This window comes from Vanessa tameamea, chromosome 18, assembly GCF_037043105.1.
Source record: "Vanessa tameamea isolate UH-Manoa-2023 chromosome 18, ilVanTame1 primary haplotype, whole genome shotgun sequence".
Lineage (NCBI taxonomy): Eukaryota > Metazoa > Arthropoda > Insecta > Lepidoptera > Nymphalidae > Vanessa > Vanessa tameamea.
Genome location: NC_087326.1, coordinates 4,310,185 through 4,330,874, shown reverse-complemented (window position 1 = coordinate 4,330,874; position 20,690 = coordinate 4,310,185). Strand labels below are relative to the sequence as shown.

At 35.7% G+C, this 20,690-nt stretch overlaps 2 protein-coding genes across 3 annotated transcripts in view; one reads left to right on the top strand and one right to left on the bottom strand.

The window, feature by feature from the left end:
- Positions 1–20,690, bottom strand: part of LOC113399969 (guanine nucleotide-binding protein G(o) subunit alpha) — a 44,081-nt gene that overhangs the window by 1,771 nt on the left and 21,620 nt on the right. For both annotated transcript variants that reach the window (XM_064217677.1, XM_064217676.1), the window contains exons 5-8: positions 3,770–3,898; positions 3,538–3,667; positions 1,770–1,923; positions 24–1,550 (exon numbers count right to left, since the gene is read on the bottom strand). In XM_064217677.1, the coding sequence (XP_064073747.1) occupies positions 1,363–1,550; positions 1,770–1,923; positions 3,538–3,667; positions 3,770–3,898 (601 nt within the window). In that variant the 3' untranslated portion in view covers positions 24–1,362. The remainder of the gene's footprint in view (positions 1–23; positions 1,551–1,769; positions 1,924–3,537; positions 3,668–3,769; positions 3,899–20,690) is intronic.
- On the top strand, positions 14,571–20,368 carry LOC113399961 (probable cytochrome P450 49a1). Its single transcript, XM_026639295.2, has 7 exons — positions 14,571–14,985; positions 15,078–15,194; positions 16,957–17,033; positions 17,117–17,591; positions 18,162–18,240; positions 18,560–18,868; positions 20,211–20,368. Exons 1-7 carry the CDS (start codon positions 14,645–14,647, stop codon positions 20,328–20,330), a joined length of 1,518 nt encoding a protein of 505 aa, XP_026495080.2. The 5' UTR covers positions 14,571–14,644; the 3' UTR covers positions 20,331–20,368.

Here is a 20,690-nt window from a genome sequence, read left to right as displayed (position 1 = left end):
GGGATACGTGCGATCCTGGTGACGACCGTCTCTGAATTTATACAATTTTAATATAACGATCGCTGCGTCGGCGGTACAGACTCCGCCGCCCTCCAAACTAATGATCAACACTCACATGACCGTTACCACTCATAACAAGAACTAAACGTGAATACGATCCATCGTTTAATAAGAGTACGCTAGACAAATAAATACCTACCATGATTTATAATTGCATAAAACAGTTGATCTTAAATAGCTACGTCTTAAGGTTACAGTAAACGTGATATAGAAAAAATATGAACACAAAAGAATTATATATATGTTTGTATATGGCATAAAGAACGAATTCTCTCGTAGGAATAAACAGTTTGTGCATAGTACGTCGCTTAACTTAAACAATACTTGACTTGTTCGAGGATACAATCTTAGCTTAGACACAAGTTATGCGAAACGAATCTCCTTAATCCGAGCCGGTTACAGTTTGTGCATTCAAAAGTTTATAAAAAATAAATTTTTCATCGTAAGTGATAATACCTAACAATGGAATGATATTTTGTAAGTTAAAGTAGGCCTGTGAACGTAGTCATGCATATCACTACTGTTCTGCGCTAAATATTGGTTCCTTTCTGATTTTGGTCCGTAAGAGAGTGAGTATATAAGCACATGCGTCCGGAGCGACTCGTCGGTGCCGCGACTGGGCCGCGACTGGGCCGCGCCTAGACCGCGACTAGACCGCGAACACGACCCACGTGTCAATTTATGCCTAGCACCAAAATTTAGAATTGAACACTAGATATATAAAATTGCAACTGCGCTGATTCGTGTGAGATGCGTGTCGCGTAGGACGACCGTACGAACGGAAGCTAAACGCCGTAACGCCGTGGGGGCCACTCGCGAGGCGGTCTAGTCGATGGTCCGGTCTAGGCGGGGCCGCGAAGCTTACTTCTCGAAAATATATACGATACGCGTAACGAGGGAGTGACACTGCTGTACGACCACAAAAATACATTCTATGATAAATATTATGAAAAAATCGTTCACTGGTTCGCTCGCAGTAGCGGCCGAGCGCCGCGAACGAGGCCGGGCGACGGCGCCGCGGCGGCGCGGGCGGCCGGCGCGGGCGCCGCGTCAGTGGAATATTGTATGAATTACAGTAACGTGTCCTAAGACGACTTATTTTTTGATCTGTATCCAACCGGTACAAAATGTATTTAATTTCGTTCGAGGACGCGGAAGTCCCGATGCGTGTCTGACGCCGGTCGCGCGGTGGCGTCGGCGGCGGTCGGCGGCGGTGCTCGGCGCTCGGAGGCATGGCGGCAAGTAATACGTTAACGAATAGACATTAAGGTTGAGAGACAGGCTCGCCGTAGCCCGCACTAACTAGTAGAGGCCGCAGCCGCGCAGGTTGTTGGCTATGATGACGTCGGTGACGGCGTCGAACACGAACTGGATGTTGTTGGTGTCGGTGGCGCACGTCATGTGGCAGTAGATCTCCTTCGTGGTCGACTTGTTCTTGGCCTCGAACTGCGCCTGGATGTAGGCCGCCGCCTCGCCGTACTCTTGCGCACCTGCGTCGGAGGCACGCGTTATATACATACTAAATGTTTTTACAGAGCTTGACCGATAAACACATTCACTAGTTATTGGATAATATTGGGTATTGTTGCCCGTTTGCTAATATGTACTCCAGGTTACAATCAATACTAACAATTCCTCAGTATACACTTGAAATAAAAATGACTACAAACACACCGTTACTTAAAGATCATATTAGATGTAGTTCTCACCCGTGTATTCAGGGAAGCAAATGGTGAGCGGCGACTTGCGGATCTTCTCTTCGAACAAATCCTTCTTGTTGAGGAAGAGAATGATGCTCGTGTCGGTGAACCATTTGTTGTTACAGATCGAGTCGAACAGCTTCAAACTCTCTTGCATACGGTTCTAGAATAACAAGTCATTTTTGAAATGATCTAGATAAAAGCGGATGGAATTAGTTCTGACAGGCCCTACACTCCAAGCGATATTCAAATCACTAAAGAGTCGTTTATGCTATACATTGTTGTATGTAAAAGAGATTTATCACAAGAAAACGAAGTATTCAATGCGTTTTTCCTTGTAACATATTTAATTATAGCACATACAAAAATTATAAACAGATAAAAAAAAAACAATTATTACTATCAGACAAAAAAAAAAGTCGAAAATATATTTTTGAATATTTCGGTAGCGTTCAAGATAAACGATATGATTTTTTTTTTTTGAGATAACACGTACGTAGTCGGACTGTAATCACTTGCAAAGGAGAAAAAGTTATCTGAACGAAGTTAGAGTATTACAAACATTGATAACTAATACACAAGTGGTGCGATTGCGTAACAGCCAGAAATATTGCACAAGTTTAAACGAAAACACTTAAAACGAAACGTATAATAACATGAATAGTACACGAATTACTCGTAATAGTTTTCTTGTCAAAGAATTCATGTAGCCTTAGGAAATACAGCAAATATTTCAAAGCAAATATGAGGTACACTGTATTGCTTAAAGAGTTTACGTTATTAACTTAGCGTGCACATAGAATCTATAAACAGTACGAAGATCCGTAGATATATAACAGAATAATACGACGGACTTTAAGTAGAAGAGTTTTTCTTGGTGGAAGAGCTACGAAACACTCATCAGTTATTGTACAACCGAACAGCAGTACTCAGCATTTTTTCGTTCCGGTTTGAAGATTAAGTGAGCCAGTGTAACTACAGGCACAAGACACCTTAGTTCCCAAGCCCGGTGGCGCATTGACGATGTGAGGAATGGTTCATATTCCTTACAGCACCATTGTCTATGAGCGGTTGGGACAACTTACCACCAGGTGGCCCATTTGGTCGTCCGGATACTTACATCATCATAAAAATAAAGTAAAAACACATCCCATCAATGCAGGGTAACTTGGAGGTACTTTACACAATCTGGTTATTATTGGTTATGGTTTACTATTAAAATAATATATATTAATAAATAAGGAGACTTTTTTTATTACCTAACTGAAAAAAAAAACAATAAATCAATACGCGTAAATCTTCTATCAGTTGCACCGCGAATGTTATATAATATTTGCATTGGCTCGAATATTATGATTTAAATAGAAAACCTATTGTCGCTTGTATCATAAACTGAATTATTATCATCTCTACGATGACAAAAGACGCAAATTGAACGCAATTATCACAAAATTTAGAAAGTTCCCTTCCAAACTTTACAACAAATCTTAGTAATTCGTTTATTGAATCCCTCGCCTTGAAAACTCATTATTATCTAATTAGGTATATCAATTGATAAGACTCAAATAAGCAAAGTGTAGCTCTAATAACTTAACTTGTAATCTAACGAGTACATCAGTGCCGTATGACACATAAAGGCATCATTGTCGTATGTACAGAAGAACACATTCGTAGAAATCTACGAGTTATAAGCACCACTTTTTTCTAAAGACATTGAATAAAGTATATTTGTATGAAGTTATCTTTGGTTAAACCTATATGAATTTAATTGATTTACCGTTGTTTCATCTTCATGCAAGACCTGGTCATACTCGGACATGGCGACGCAGAAAATAATCGCAGTCACATCTTCGAAGCAATGAATCCATTTCTTTCTCTCCGATCTCTGCCCGCCCACGTCAAACAATCTGCAATAAAAAGACTACTCATCAAATATTTTATTCGAACGGGACGAAATATAAATTAAAATTAATTCAGATTTTTATTCAGTGGGAAGTTTTAAAACTTACTTGAAATTAAGGTTTTTGAAAGAAAAGTGCACTTCGACGATACCGGTGGTTTTGACTCTGGTTCTTAAAATATCTTGCTCGGTGGGTTGATAGTCTCTGGCACCTAACCGGTCGAGATCATCGAGGAAACTGAAAGTTAAATGTACACAATTGAGTATTACAAAGCTCTGGTTGAAATAGCCTTATGAATGAATAATTATATGCAATGGTGGTTTGTGTGCAAATCCAAAGGTTTGAAAGGTGGCAGGGCTTTGTGCAAGTCCGTCTGGGTAGGTACCACTCACTCATCAGATATTGTTGTGTTCCGGTTTGAAGGGTGAGTGAGCCGTGTAACTATGCACAAGGGACATAACATCTTAACTCCAAGGTTCGTGGCGCATTAATCTAAGGAAACGTTATTATTTCTAACTGCGTCAATGTCTATGGGCGGCGGTGACCACGTACCATCAGGTGGCCCATTTGCCCGTCCACCTACCTATTACACAAAAAAAAATACTGAGTTATGGTTTCAAGTATGAGGCCAAGAATAATAACGGGGACATCTTAATTCCTATAGTTGACGTTATATGTTTTTTTTCCAGTGCTTATGCGATTTTTGCCAGCCTTTCTACATTCACAATAATAAAAAAAGTGTTACTGGATTAATTATTCAATTGCTTAGTAATTATCATGATGGTTTTCGAAGTGTGATCGAATTAATGACATTATATGATTCGCTAACGAAGAGCAAACAGGAAAAATATTTTTGCACTTACGAATACACAATAACGAACTTGAAACACAAACTCGAGTAGTTAATTTGTAGTTTCAAACGCGAAGATATGTATCAGAGCGGCATTGCGATCAATAAAGTGGATTGCTAGCGGCATCATGTTAATACCGAAATGAATGGAGTTTTCATCACAGATTGAGCATTAATTACTTACGGAGAAGATTAAAAACTCAAATATATGTTGTTTTTGTCACAAGTTTGTATTAAATGAAAGGATTTCTGAAATCATAAACAAAGTTATATGAGACCCTTCCCTATTAAATGCTAAGTATAAATATTTGAAAGAATCATCAAAGTCGTTGGTATATTATATATTTTTAAGACGTATCAAATACCAACTTCGATTTTTTTAACTGAACGTACGTTTGTCATGGGTGCGTCTAATGCTACAAAGTACAACTGACAAAAAAGCCGATTGTCATGGACGTGTAATTCGAAGGGCGAGCATTCACTAGAAAAGTCTTTGTTAGGTATGAATGGAAAGGACGATGACTTGAAATGAATGAATGAAAAGAATATAATTTAATAAAGGAGGAACATGCGCCTATTCCAAACAAATGGAACGACAGCAAGCGAATTATACCATATAGCCTATTTCAATGGAAGTAGGAAAAAAGATAAACAAACCTTAGATTTACGTATTTCATGCGATTTGCTAATAACTCAGCTATATTGTACACTTTTAAGAGTTTATAATTAATATATCTGTATTTATAATACAAAACTATTACACTTAACTACTTCTTTCCACTTTAATTTTTCCAAAATTCCGATAACAGTTTCGCCGACGTTCTAAGCGCCTTTTTTTCCCAAATCCATAGTCAATATCATAGATTAAACAAGCCCTCAACACAATACGCGTCAATTTTCTGTCAAATGTTGTTTATTTGGCTTTTTTCCTGTTATTTTTGGAATAGAGTATACGTTATTATGTCCTATGGGACGTGCAGGGCATATTTATAGTTAAAAAGCGTGCGCATACACAAGTATATAACGATGATGATGATGACGATCATGGAACTCAAATCTGAGACGAACGGAATGAGTTAATGCAAGGACTTCATGTGCTTTCCGAAATACAGGAGTGTGATTTCCAATTCTAAGTCTACTTCTTATTATATGTTAACAGTAAACCACAATTTCGGTTGAATCAAGTACTTCAAATAATGCAAACGCTAGACCAACGGCAGCTGTGTGATTCATGCTAATTAGATGCCGACAGCTCGTTAGATGACTTAATAGTAAAATATTATATCTATGTTGATATTTCATCGGCCATTCCTATCGTATTGTCTCATATTACACCCATAAATAGTTTTTATATTCAAATAATTTATAATGTCCACTTGTATAAAATAAATTAAATACTATTAGAAAAGAATACTAGCAATGCTCTAAATTAATTAAGGAGTAACTAATATTCCTATTCAGCCCTCATTTTAAGCTTATCACTTGCGTTAGGAGTGGGGACGACAATAGCCCCCCCCCCCCCCTTCTTAATACGAATATCTAATTAACTCGACAATTACTAATAGAATATGAAGGTAAGTGCTCTTAATAAAACCGAGCCAATTGTATTACTCATGTAATTTTATCGGTGTCGTGCAATTGAAGTACGTGTCACATTCCTTGACTATATGAGACGAGGTATTTATCTTAGTAATATGGAATAATATTGTATGATATACGTAAGTATATAAGTATATGTGAAAGATTGGCTGATAGTTTTGTTTATCATCACGATTAAACAACTGAAGTTATCGGAATGGAGTCGTAGACGAGAGACGTAGAGTGAGATGGTAAATGAAATTTGACCAAGATGGAGTACCGCGCAAAATCTAGTGTCTATAAAGGCTTAAAACTGCCTCATATTGTATTTTTGTTTCAAAGATCCTTTAAAATTGAAAACATTGACTTCATTGAATATATACTTTGATATTAATATCCATATATATAGTCCGGAAATTTAATACTTTTCCAATTTAAAGTACTTTAGAAATATTTCATTATCATTAGTGGTTAATTATGCGTGTACTCGTAATAATACCTTAAAGATTAAATATATTTATCCATTGTCACAGAGCGAGTATAAAAAATATGGTAGCAGAAGCTTGCGAGCATACGTTTTCGAACGCGACCATAAAATGTAGTCAGGGCGAGTCTTAGTCATGGGTTTTTCCTTTATCGCCTTATGTAAAATATTGCGGCGAGTATGGTTTATGTGTCACAATATTTAACTAACTCTCGTTAGAAACAAAAACTATAACGACCAATCGAATGACTAAAATTCATCGATGTGATTATGACATACAATTTCGCGCGATTTCAATTCACGTAACTTTGGAAAATACAACCTTCGTCAGCATTCATTCGGTTTTGACAATGGCGAGTCAACCAATCGAGACTTGTAATGAATTAATTCATGACCAGGCTGTCAATAAAAAACGATAATTACCGTTACTAAGTAAAATGTGTTGTGCGGAGTGATAATCAAGGAGAACTATAAAGACGCGAGTTAACACTAGTCGTAATAAGAAAGTAAACATTTGTACATAAATTATTGATGAAAAACGAAATAATCAGCTGGTTTTTACTTAATACAGTTGTTATTTGTAAAGCAGACATTCGAATCGGTGCGCCACCAGTTGCAAACGGCGACTTCGAGTCGGGGCGTCGGCACAACATACATATTAACGAGTTGGAACCGACCAGACAACACGCGATTCTTGAATATTATTATATACAGGAACTTCACACAGCCGGGTAGCCTACAAATTACAAACGCGCCCATAATTATAGAATTGGAATTCCCATTTCTATTTATTTAGTTATATTTAAATTAGGTAGGCAGACTGGCAAACAGGCCAACTGACGGTAAGTAGCCAACCACCAATAGACATTTACACTGTAAGGAATATTAACTATGACTTACATTGCCATCCTTGGTACCCGTAGCTATACTGTCTCACTCGCCCTCCAAAATACATTACAAGTATTACTGATTTGCGGTAGCATGTGTGATGAAAGGATAGTACCTACCCGAGCTTGCACAAAGTTCTACCACCAAGTAATTACTATTTTGTTGATTCCGACAGCTCCATTATCTGTGACATTAAATTAGGTGGGTATACACATTTGAGATGTTCTTTTATCCATGGAAATTATTTCGATAATTTCGGTTGTCATAGTAATATTTAGGCAAGAAATTATAATTTTTGAGTTATACCGTGGCTCGTTTCAATGGATGATAATATAAAACATTAGAACATTTCAATGACAATAGGTCGAGAGTCGGCCACGATGAGTCAGTTGTGACGGAATCTTGCTACCAAGTAATTGTATTCGAATCAAGCCAATAGATGCGTCCGAGCAACTTACAGACCGTTTAAATAATCCACTTCAATAACTCCATTAAAGAAAGAAAACATAATTTGGTTACACCTACAGAATTACCTTGACCAATTATATCCTCGTATTCATTCATAAAAGAGAGAAGTATTAATCTGGGTCGAATTAGAAATGAATAGTATAAGATTAGACGAGTTATTTTCACATAATATCTGTTCCTATTGTTGACCTAGAGAGATTATTCGCTAAGTGTCGTGTGAAAGGCCGGCAAGGCACCTGGTAATCGGCGAACCAAATGAAACTTTGTCCAGCGCACGCAAGCTTTTCGTGCTTAACTTGTTACCTAAGCACGTAACGTTGTAAAATATTTATAATAAATCTTCCTTAATTTGACACACATTTCCATAGATTAGCAATAACGATTTTTCATAGAACTTTTGTTCAATTATCTAACAGCAATGAATAAATTATCAAATTTAAGACACTAGCAAAACCTGACAGATGTCGTGCGTGTATAACAAATCAAATCAAACTAAAGATATACTTTATTCAAGTAGGTTCTTGCGAGTACTCTTGTATCATTTTACATGATTAAAACAAAGCTATCATCGATTCGGAATGTAGATTCTACCGAGAAGAATCTCTTTTTTATACAGTCTTTATGTAGTTATAAATACCAATAATCATGGCGGTTAGTTAAACGATAAAGATATATACTGCAGCACAATATATTTACAACAATATTCGACGGACAGCATAAAAACCTTCTCTGTGACAAAACGCATAATAAAAATATATCTCAGTGATGGTCCGTCCAAGGTAGTCGAAGTCTATAAGCCTGACAAACAAAAAGTTTTCCATTTTATGTATACAAAATATGTATAGACAAGTATCAATGTCGAAAACGAAAGTTAAATATATCTGAAGAATTAAGTAACATTTGGCATGTTATGAATTCGAAACAAACGCTTAGTTCAGCGTTCGCCGATCGCGGTTTACGATCAAGGCTGATCACAAGTCTAGGCAACTGGCAACGGCTGGCGATCGGCCAAAAGGCTAAACCCAAACTCTACCTATACGGACACCCCTTGATATATGTCAGGGTTTTTAAACAATAGCGTGCAACAGTGTCTGAGGCAAACGACATTTTGAAGACGAAATGTTTTCAAAAACAAACTTTCTTAATCGGAATAGATCGTAACATTTCACGATATTTTATTATTATTATTATACAATATTATATGGTGCTGCCATACAACAGTTATATTTCAAAGACAGTTATTAAACATTTGTTGCAAACTAAAATTCGTGACAAAATAAATATTTTTATGTTTTCTTATTTGCAAAGCAAATTGCAACATAGTATGCATTTTTTTCTTTTTTCTAAACTAAAAATAAAAGCCCATCGCGTTCGCTTCTATTTACATTTACAAATCTTTTTTTCATTGCGACTTGCATTCTCGGGGCGTTTATGCAACACATACATATATGTAAAATATCATACAACAATGTTGCTAAGTTTTCATCAGTATAAAGAGTTGAAAACATCTAACGAAACGTAACAGTATCTAATATAATAAGCTAGGTAGTGTATGTTTAAAAATATTTCAAAACTACAGTGTGGCAGCACCATAACGTATTTAATAATGAAGTATAAAAAATTTAAAGAATTCTGTAAATTTTTAGCTACTTACGAGGTTTTTGTCTTTACTCGGTTTAACGAGATGACGTTTTATGTATATCGATTAGTGACATAAGACAAACAATACATGCACGATGTTACTAAGAATTAAACGTAATTAACCCACAACTGTAACCTTCATAATATTTTTTCATAATAGGTATATTAGATCCTTCCACGTAAAACACATTCTTACCTGATTGAAAACACTCAACTAATCTAACTAGAACTCCAACAATCTCAACATGAATCACTAACCAGTACAACAGCCAATTACCAAAATATATCTCATAATGGCACTGTCGTATGTATCTGTAATTCCGAACACATCCGTACTCGTCTTCTACGAGTACGGATGTGTACCAACAGTCGACATCGACACTATTAAAGCCGTTAAACAAGTGGTTTGTTCGCGTGAAACGATTTTAAAGCACACGAGACAAAAACCATGACAACGAGCGAATGTGAAAGTTTAGTCGAGTACAAAAATTCGTACCGCACATTTGCATCTTACTCTCGTCAGCACAATGTGCTGAAAGCGAGAGCTTGAAGTACCGTCGAGGGTTTCAATGTCACTAGTGGCTCGTTTGGACGTTTGCCAGCCTAAAGACCTATTATATTATACTGGAAAATTGATACGCTACGGACTCGGCGAATACGTTGCTTAATTGCTTCGAGTACCAATAGATCGGAGATTTAAATTGTATCGATTGCGCACTCTGTATTTTTGTTCTCGTTTTCTATATTCGATCGTTATATTTTATTGAAACGTAATGTCATGTATAATTTAAAATTTCCATGATTATATTAATAGGTACACGTGTCTAATCAACGTCGTAGGCGGTAAATATTCCAAGCGGGTGTATACTCTTTCGCCGGTTGCGGTTCGATGACGTCAAGACACTGTCAACACTAAATGGGTCAGTAGAGGAGAATGAAACATATTCGTATCACCCGAAACTATTATATTAGAACTCAATTTCCGTAAATGAGTTTAATTTCAATCAGAAAACAGTTACGTCATCAAATATTAGAGGAAGGGAGACAAAGGAACCACAATGTTTCCATTTGAAATTATGAAGTGTTTATTATAAGTGTGTCTCAGAAATATGTACGTGTAAATTAATGGCATATTTTTTACACGTTAAGCATATCAATTGAGTCTTGAAATTATTCAAATAAATCAATATCACTGCAGTATTTGTTTTACGCGTAACACGTATCACGATTGAGTAAAGAGAGATTTGGACTTCAGATATGAAATCATCCTTCGTTGCTAAGACTTCAATTTTATACTGATCTATATAAAGATTACGTAGATTATATGGAATACATAAATTAAAATACAAATTTACCGAAGTTATTTAAAATGCTAAGTTATGTGTTGTTACAATCAGGTAGAGTCGAATGAGTCATAAATTATTTTATCATTTATGTAAAAAATGACTCATGTTAGAGTATAGAAAAGGAAGTATCTTTATGCAATAATTTTTCTGCAACGGACGTTTCAGACAAAGATTGCATATATGCGTACATCGGGGCTCAAGTGCTTGGGTGCCCGGCAACAGGTCCAGGGCGCAACGCCCGATCAATACGAGCTAGCGCCGCGCCGCCGCACGCCGCCGACCGAGCCCTTTAAATCCCGTGCGTCCACAGCTACGTACAACGAGGCGCTACTATATATCCTTCTCACTCTCACAGTTTGCGGCTTCTGACGTATTTGATAAACGCAAATAGGTGTGAGTGAGACAGAGATTGTCAACGGCGACATTTACTACATTGATGCACGTTAAGTATTCTATGTACGGTAAGCTTAATGTCTTGCTACGGTTACCGATCGCCAGCGCGATCTCGTTCGCACGACACGCACACCCGATTCGCTGTGTCTACTTCACACATTCAAATATCGCAATCGATGTACAATGATGCTCATTGAAGCGATTCATGTTAACAAATGAAATAATATTGCTTTTCGGGGACAGATATGTCATTTACAATGAATTATTTAAAAATGGAGCACTAGGTTTTATGACTATTTCGAAATAACGTTATGAATTTGTTTTATAAACATTACGTTATGTAGTATAAGTGTCGCATATATTTACGATAAAATAGCGACAAGAGCATAGGTTTCATCGCTGTACCGCAATAGCGTAGGCAACTCGAAACTATGCAAAGAGGTTTCCAAATTGGCGCGGGCGACATGCGAACTGTACATAAATCTGTCAACCCTAGCAACCCTCGTCGTAGCGTGCACATCCTCTACTATCTCAATTGCTGTCGCCCATGCGAAGTATTGATCATACGCTGCTCTAAACATATCTGTAACTGTTTATCTCATGTTATTGACTCTCATCTAGTACATAAAAAAAAAAATTTTTTTGGAAAGGATGACTAACTTATAAATAGGTTCAATGTTTCTTTACTTGTGTCTTCAAAATCTATACATTCTTTGACCCAAAATACTTGAACATCGAAAATTGTCTTAGGTACACGGTATAAGTGTTTTGTTTTGTGAAATAAAAAAAATAAATCTTTATCATTCGAATTCGATTCGAAGAAAAAACTATTCAGTTGTTTTCGAATTGTCCAAAAATATTGGTTTAATTTCGCTCAGTCTGTTATTAAACTATCTCTAAAAACAATAACAGTAAGCCATTATTATTTAACATAATATATTATTTAACAATGAAATAATTAAATACTTTTTAAAGCACAAACTTTATAGTTATAGCGTCCTCTCTTAGTCGAATGGCATCCTCCTCTCCGCGTTAAGTTTAATTGAAAATGAAATTACCTTCAAGCCTCGCAATATGTAATAATACATAACTTTATAAGAGACGGGTATTTTACGAAATAATCCCAAAATAACAGTGTATCTAGAGGCAACAAGGACATAACATTATAGTTCCTAAAGCGGTGACGCGTAACTTAGTCTGTTTGTCTGTCTACGTATAGGAGAATTAGATGAAATTATAGTATGAAGCAAAATTGAACCCCAAGGAAGGACATTGGCTATATTTATGATACCTAACCCGAAACCCCCTAAAAAGTGAGCAAAGCCACGGGCGACCAATAGTGGTTAATATTTCTTAGTGTGGTGATGGCCATTCAGCATCAGGAGGTACATATTCTAGTCTGTCTAGCTATTTAAAATAAAACTAATTTTAAATAATCGTATGTCTCTAAATGAAAAGGACACACTTGTCACACCGTGTTTAAAACCATAATGCGTTTCAGATAAAATGTCATTGACCTCATATACTATACCAAAACAATAAACATTTAAGTAGGCTCTACAAGCACTTGAGAATAACCGACAAAAAACAAACTAGTTACTATTGTCCAACATTTTAAATATAATAATAATAAAATAAATAATTTTATGAATTATGTTAGTTAAATTACAAGTATTTAGAATACGAGTTGAAAAGTGGTATTACGGGCAACTTCATAATGCAATACGCGTTACGTGCATAGAAAGGATGACATTAAGTAGCAATTTTCCGACTGTTTGAGCGTTTCATGACAGACATTAAGAACTAATATCGTAACGCTACGTTGTATAATATATTCATGGAGTAACGCAATCGTTCTTTATTCGAATCGAGACGAGAGGATGAAGGAACAGAGAACTTCTTGTAGACGCGACTGCATCCGTCGGACGCATTTCTCATGCAAATCAAACACGACTTAAGGTATCATGTTACTGGCGTTATCGCGGCTCATTTAATAATACTTCGAATAATTCATAATTGTCTTATATTTTCAGATAAAATTTACGCTGCACATCGATTCCAAGAGATTGTTAGCATATTGGAACTGAAAATATTTTTGTAAAAACGCATCGAAAGCAATTTATCCCACAGAATTTATTTTTCCACATCAATACATTTTTATTCAGCTTAAACTTCTCTTTAAAAATGCAACCCCGATGCGTGCTCACATCGACACTATCCATATAAAAATGTGTTTACCCAGTATTGTTGTGTTCCACACAGTACTGCTGTTGGGCGGTAGAATATCTGATAAGTGGGCGGTACCTACCCAGACGGGCTTGCACAAAGCCGAGTATTAAAAATTGAGTATTGCAACTCAATTATCAATTGTATTCAAAGTACCTACATGTTTTAAATAAACAATAGTATTTCTATGAATTTCCCAAGTATGCGGTGATGTTAACTATGTTCTAACTAACAGTGTATTGTCCTTCTGAATTTACGGTGCGTAGTCGCAAATGTCCAATTAGTAGAAGCGTGAAATGGCATAAAAGCTTCATAATTAACGAAAAAATATATTTAAAAATTTCCGGAATGAAAATCTCGATTGTATGTCAACTATGTATTGTCATGTTTGAATGGAGAGATTGCGGAAGATGTGCAAATGATGTATGTTCCCGAAGACCGGACGAATCAATCGGCGTGAGCGCACCGCACCCAACTCCCATTGAGGGAACCATTAATTGGACACATCACATTGGTCTATGACGTCACTTGATTCAATTGGCAACCGACTATATAAACGAATGGAACAAATCTAAACGAAAAATTGCGCAAAGAACATCTAGTTGTTTTAAACTTTAAACGAAAATGACAGCATTTTTGTGAACAGATTACTATTATTAACATACACACGTTAAAGAGCATGACAACATACCATCGCATGGTGAAAAAGGAACGATTAGTGCTTCCATGCAACTTTAGTTTCTTGCTCTCTCAATAGATAACTAATTTAACTTACTTTTTTTGTGAAACCGAGTACAACATTGTTAAATTCTATAATTTTAAGGGTAATATATATTATGAAAATGTATTATTAAAAAAAGTCGCACCAATCATTATTTGTTTTGAATATATCCATACATAATCATAATAAATCTATATTAGGCAAAGGCAACATGTTCGGTAATAAAAAAATATAACGATAAATATTAGAGCGAAGAGCATTGTTAAGGAACGTGTGCGTCGTCAACTTGGACAGCTATTACGAAATGACTGAAAACGTAACGTAGTCGCCCCACTTCCTTCATCGTAACATCTCCTGGAGCTGAAGCACCATTAGTGTTTTGCACGCAATGAGTGTTGTAAGGCGTTTCGCGACTATTCCGGGTCCTAGGCCTCTTCCTCTGCTGGGGAACTCCTGGCGCTTTGCTATTGGACAGAAACCGTGGCAAACACGGAGCTTAGATGTTACGCTATGGAATCTACGAGCACTAGCTGGTGCTGGCGGAGCCGCTAAAGTGGCCAAATTGTTTGGACATCCAGATTTAGTATTTCCATTTTGTGCCGAAGAAACAGCAAAAGTGTATAGGCGGGAGGACTCTATGCCGCACAGAGCAGTGGCACCATGTCTAAAGCATTACAAACAGGAACTACGGAAGGATTTTTTTGGCGATGAGCCCGGCTTAATAGGCGTGTAAGTGTTAGCCGTGGTTGTAACTTTTTTCAATGAGATAAATTTAATTATGAAGGGGAAAAATGGCATTAATTATTAATATTTGCATACAGACACGGCATGCCTTGGTCAAAGTTCAGATCAAAAGTTTCGAAAGCTCTCGTGGCTCCGGAAGCAGCAAAAGCGGCTGTACCATCACTTGACGACGTGGCCGTAGATTTTTTGGACAGGTAAGCAGTAATTTATTATTCACTAGGTAACAGAACCATATTTTGGCGTATTCTTCAAGGGTTTATTATTACCAAATGATGTTTATTTTTTAAATAATGAGATATATAAATAAATTTCAATTTAAACAGGCTATCTATAGGATATATAAAACAAGAACGATTCGATCTTATATATCACAGAGAACCACCATGAACCGACTCATGCAGGTTACTTTATGATTTTGGCCTTGACTGCCGATCACGAGATTAATGATTAACACAAATTAAGCACATGAAACAGCAGTGGTTATCTTAGTTTATGATCCACGTGTTCTTCTTTAAAATAGCGACTATGTTTTAGTTTTTACAGATTATAGTTGCATTGTTTATGTTTGAAACCTATGTTATAGAACAAAGGTATATTGTATGTCTATTGTACTTCGGATAATTAAAGGTTATACTGAAAATTTGCATACATAATATTTTGAATATTAACATGGCAAAAACTCAATAATTATTTATTATTTTTGAATAATTCGTATCTTGTTTCGCTAATGGCAAATAAGCAGATGTGCAAATTACAAATAAACTACTTTTAATAGCAAGTGCTACTTATGTGAAGATGTATGTTTAATTGTCAATGTCGCACATGATTTTTGGTTATTTCATGATCGTGTTCTGCTCATTGCGTTCAGATTTAGATTATCTTCATACAGAACAGCTCCAAACATTTCAGAACTGATAATTTAAACATTAATGTAATTTTCTTCACAATAGTAATATTAACTATAATTCGTGCTAATTACTACATATTTATTGCAATAAAAAGACGCACAAATTGTAGTGTGTGATTGATGTTATACGTCTACTTTTTATTTGAAATACTTTTTTCTTATAAACTTATATTAATTTTTGTTTAATAATTATATTTATCTATACACTGTTACCAGACCGCTTGGCTGAATAATGATTAAAAAAATAGGAATAGATCAACGGAATTCAAAAAATAATAGCCTACTAACCATCTTCGGACGATTCCGATACGTTCAGTAGTTTTTAGATTTAGAGTTTCCATAGAATTATGTTTACAATGTAGATGTCTACTATTAAATTTATCCAAAAATATAAAAGTGCAGCGTTGCTATATCAAAGCCTTATATGTTTCCACACGAACAGCACCATTATAAAGGTTTCTATAAAATATTTATAGCCTTAGATAGACAGTAGCACCTTCTTTAATGTGTTCTGGAATCAAGACATCATTAGGCACTCTTCGCTATCGCGTTATCAAAAACCTGTCGTGTTTCGAACGTGAATTCAAATCGAAGCACATCAACAATTCAACGGAATGCGAACGCGAATTTATTATTCGAATTAAATTTACATAAATTTAAAATAATGTACATAACATTATCATGAAACCGACTTCATCGAAACGTTTCCACGTCTGAGTATGTTATAATACGAGATCTAAGAGTCTAGTGGCAAATGTAAGCGGAGTGCAGAATCACGGTTTAATGACCACATCCGTTCCTAACATCGACGGCGTCTGCTTATTTGTTTTGTATGCTGTGTGTGTGTACTGAGTCACTGCGGGAAACAACAATCTCATTCAATGAAAAAGTTACGTTCCGATTATGTTGATTTGACGCGTTCAAATTTATCACACTTAGGAAAATTAAGAATTTCGCCTCTTGGACACTATGTCCAAGAACTTGTCCTACGAATACAAATAATTATTCGTTCTAATCAATAACTAATTTGGGAATAAAAATTGTTTCAGAATGGAAAAAATTATGGATCATAATAGAGAAATGCCTAAAGATTTTCTAACGGAATTATACAAATGGGCTTTAGAATGTAAGTGAAACACGAGAATTCATCAATGTCACATTGATTGATCATGGCTTACGGGCATATTTATATCAAATTACCATTTTCAGCAGTTGGGGCGTGGGCCCTGGGCACGAGATTAGGATGTTTAAGTGAAAAAGATAACGATGCAAAAGAAATCATAAAAAACATTCACGGTTTCTTCCACAGTGTACCAGAACTCGAACTATCTGCTCCACTGTGGAGGATATATTCAACTAAAGCATACAAAACCTACGTCGACGCCTTGGACTCCTTCAGAAATCTTTGCTTGAAGAGATTGACAGATAAAGGAGTTTGCGCTAAAATTGCTAAAAGTTCCGGCGAGAAAGTCGCAACGATATTGGCTTTAGATTTATTATTGGTCGGTGTAGACACAACCGCAGCGGCTGCGGCCAGCACGATGTATTTACTTGCGAAAAATTCAAGAGCACAATGCAGGTTGCAAGCGGAACTAGACAATAGCCTTCCTGTGGGTAGATTGCTCAATAGCCAAGATTTAGAACGACTACCGTATTTACGCGCTTGTATAAAGGAAGCTTTGCGGTGAGTTAAATTTAACATAGACATTAAAGAGACTTAACAATTCTTATCGTAGAGGATTTAGAAAATATATAGATTTACACGAATTTGACATGAAGGTGCAGCTCGCTTTTGATCTGAGTTAAGTATTAAGTTGCTTTGTATGCAGCGTAACTCATACTTCCCAACGCTTTGTGGTTTAAGCGGTTTCTTATTTATGTTGCAGCACTACGTAAAAGCAATGCAGATATATTTACTGAAAACCTCGGGCTTCAGCTCATGTTTTATTCAATGTCGCGTCTTATTTTATACGATATAAAGTAAATGTTGTAATATTTTTCTTTTAATATAACGATAAATTTTATACGTAATATACGATCAAATTTAGGACATACCTCGTTCGGATTATCGATGAAGTATATGTAACATAAGAACCAGAAGCTATGTAAGAACAAGTTCAGCGGCATAGTAGAAACTCGATAGTTATATATAACGCGTTGATTTACTAGTATTATCTATGATACATAAACCTGATATATTTAACTTGACTATGTAACGATTTTTATTTTTGATTGATTTTTTTCTTGCCTTTAGAATGAAACCGGTCATCTTAGGAAATGGACGTTGCTTACAATCCGACGCTATCATATCTGGATATGAAGTTCCGAAAGGGGTTTGTTTATTATCTTCATTTTATCACATATCATCAACTAAAAGAACATCATATATACTAATATTCTGCATGTCTGTCAGTATGTTGCTCTTTCACGGACAAACTATTGAAGCGAAAAATGATGAAATTTCCTTTGAAGCAAGATAACACCTGACGACCAATCTCCAAAACGCGAGCGGCGCCGCGGTCGGCAACTAGTTAACGATAAAATTTCCTTCATTAACATTATCCTAAGCACACATAGATTTTCGCTTTCATGAGTAAGACATTTAAAATTAGAAAACTTAAATTAATTATAATGTTAGATATCGTTTCGCAGTCGCACATCGTTTTCCCTCACTACATCATGTCGAATGAGGAACGATACTTTCCAAATCCGCACGACTATACACCGGAACGTTGGTTGAGAGACACAGAACGCACCGACGATCATGTATCTTCCAAATCTTGTTACATAGAAAACGAATCGAATGATAAGATTTGCGAACACGCTAAAGCAGCATTAATAGCTAAAAGGCAGAGGGAAGTAGGAATCCATCCATTTGCGTCTCTTCCATTTGGTTTTGGCAGACGTATGTGTATCGGGAAGAGATTCGCTGAAGTGGAACTGCAACTTATGCTCGCTAAGGTAACGTAAATGTATCGAATTTTTGCTATTCACATTTCGGCCAAATATTTCTTTGCTACACTAAAAATACAGTTTCACTGAAAAGAATTTCAAATATCGAATATTAAGTAATCTCTATCAGTGAAACTTATCAAGGGAAAGTAATGGAACCACAATACAGCCCTAATGCTATTTCTTTAGTCCTTATTAGTCCGTTCCTTTTAAGGAGAAGGTTTCTAGTTATACTACTCTGCTTCAAGGCGAGTTGTTGAGAACACGTGGGCAAATTTTAATCCACCATAATCAGATTTCGTCACGATGTTTTCCTTCATCATCGAGTACGAAATGAATTATAGCACAAACTAAGCACGTGAGTATTCACCTGAGTCTATTTATGCACTTTTTTGGGCTTGAACTCGCGTTTTTCGATTAATAATTACTCGATTTACCATAAGGTCATCTCAGCACTCGTGAAACGTACACAGAATTACCACAGATAAAAATAAAGTTAAAAAAAAACTAATATTTGCCACTTCATTAAAAAAAGTCGCTAAATTAAAAACTCTTGTAGTAATTTGAACGTTTCTTTGTTTGTACGTCTATTCAAACAAACTACATACGTAAAGGTTTTATTAACGTGTGTTTAATAAGCATTTATAAGCATTCTCTATGCTAACAATAATAATCGTATAAGTGCTATTAAACTGTACTGAACAAGTTGACGGCGTATGAGGAAAAAAATCACGTGTTACTAGTTAGTTAGTACGCATAAAAATAATTGAAAACTACACTCGTCTCTGTCATGGTTGCACGTGAAATATAATAGGAAGGATTTTAATGACGTCCACTGTGTTATACGACAAAGAAAGCCGTTAACGCAATTAAAGTGTTTCATTTTAATAAAAATGCAGAGGTACCGTCTGAAAAAAAAAATTAAAATCTTACAAAGGTACAAGTACAACCCTCTGTTTGTATATACTTTCATTAATTCCACGCTTGTATAAGCGAACAAAGCTCGAAGCGAATGAATAGAAAAATTGTAATTAAGAAACATACTTAAGTGGAAATGATATTAATATTTAATACCAGTACTAATTATTTATACCAAGATAAAGAAAGTTCTCGGAAAACTGTAGAACATTCTAGATTTTATTTTATTTGTAGCCGACTTACCGCCAGTTTCCGGAATTATGAGCAAAGTTAGTTAAAATAATCCGACTAAATACTGAAATCTCATTGGTCGCATTTAGCGTCATCAGCTAACACCGACCAATGACCATTGAGAATGAATTTAATTTAGTTAATCCGATTGTGATCAGCGTTTCACAGACTAGAGGTATGTAAAGTTATGTTCGTGTTACAGATATTTCATAAATACAACGTGTCTTGGAGGTACGGGGAACTGACGTACAGTGTTACACCGACCTACGTACCAAATGAACCCCTGCAGTTTACATTAGACAACAGAAAAAAAGGAAAATGACAAATTGAAGACTTAACCTACACAATTAATTCTTAGATATTACTTTATATTCCTTTATATCCTATATTTATATATAAATTCAAATAAAGTTTGTACGTAAGTTCTTTTAAGAAACATTAGATTGTGAGTTGTTTTTTAATATTTTTATAGAACTCCTATTGGTACGTTATGATATTACCTAACCTTTAAAAATATACCTTTAACAAATATATGAAGATGATGATGATTAATGATCATTCAAACATACTAGATAATTTATTTCTTACATAATACAATTATGATTTTTATCATCGCTGCAATATGTTTGATACAATGATCCCTGTTTATTTTGAGCATTTAATATTTAATACTGATAAATTT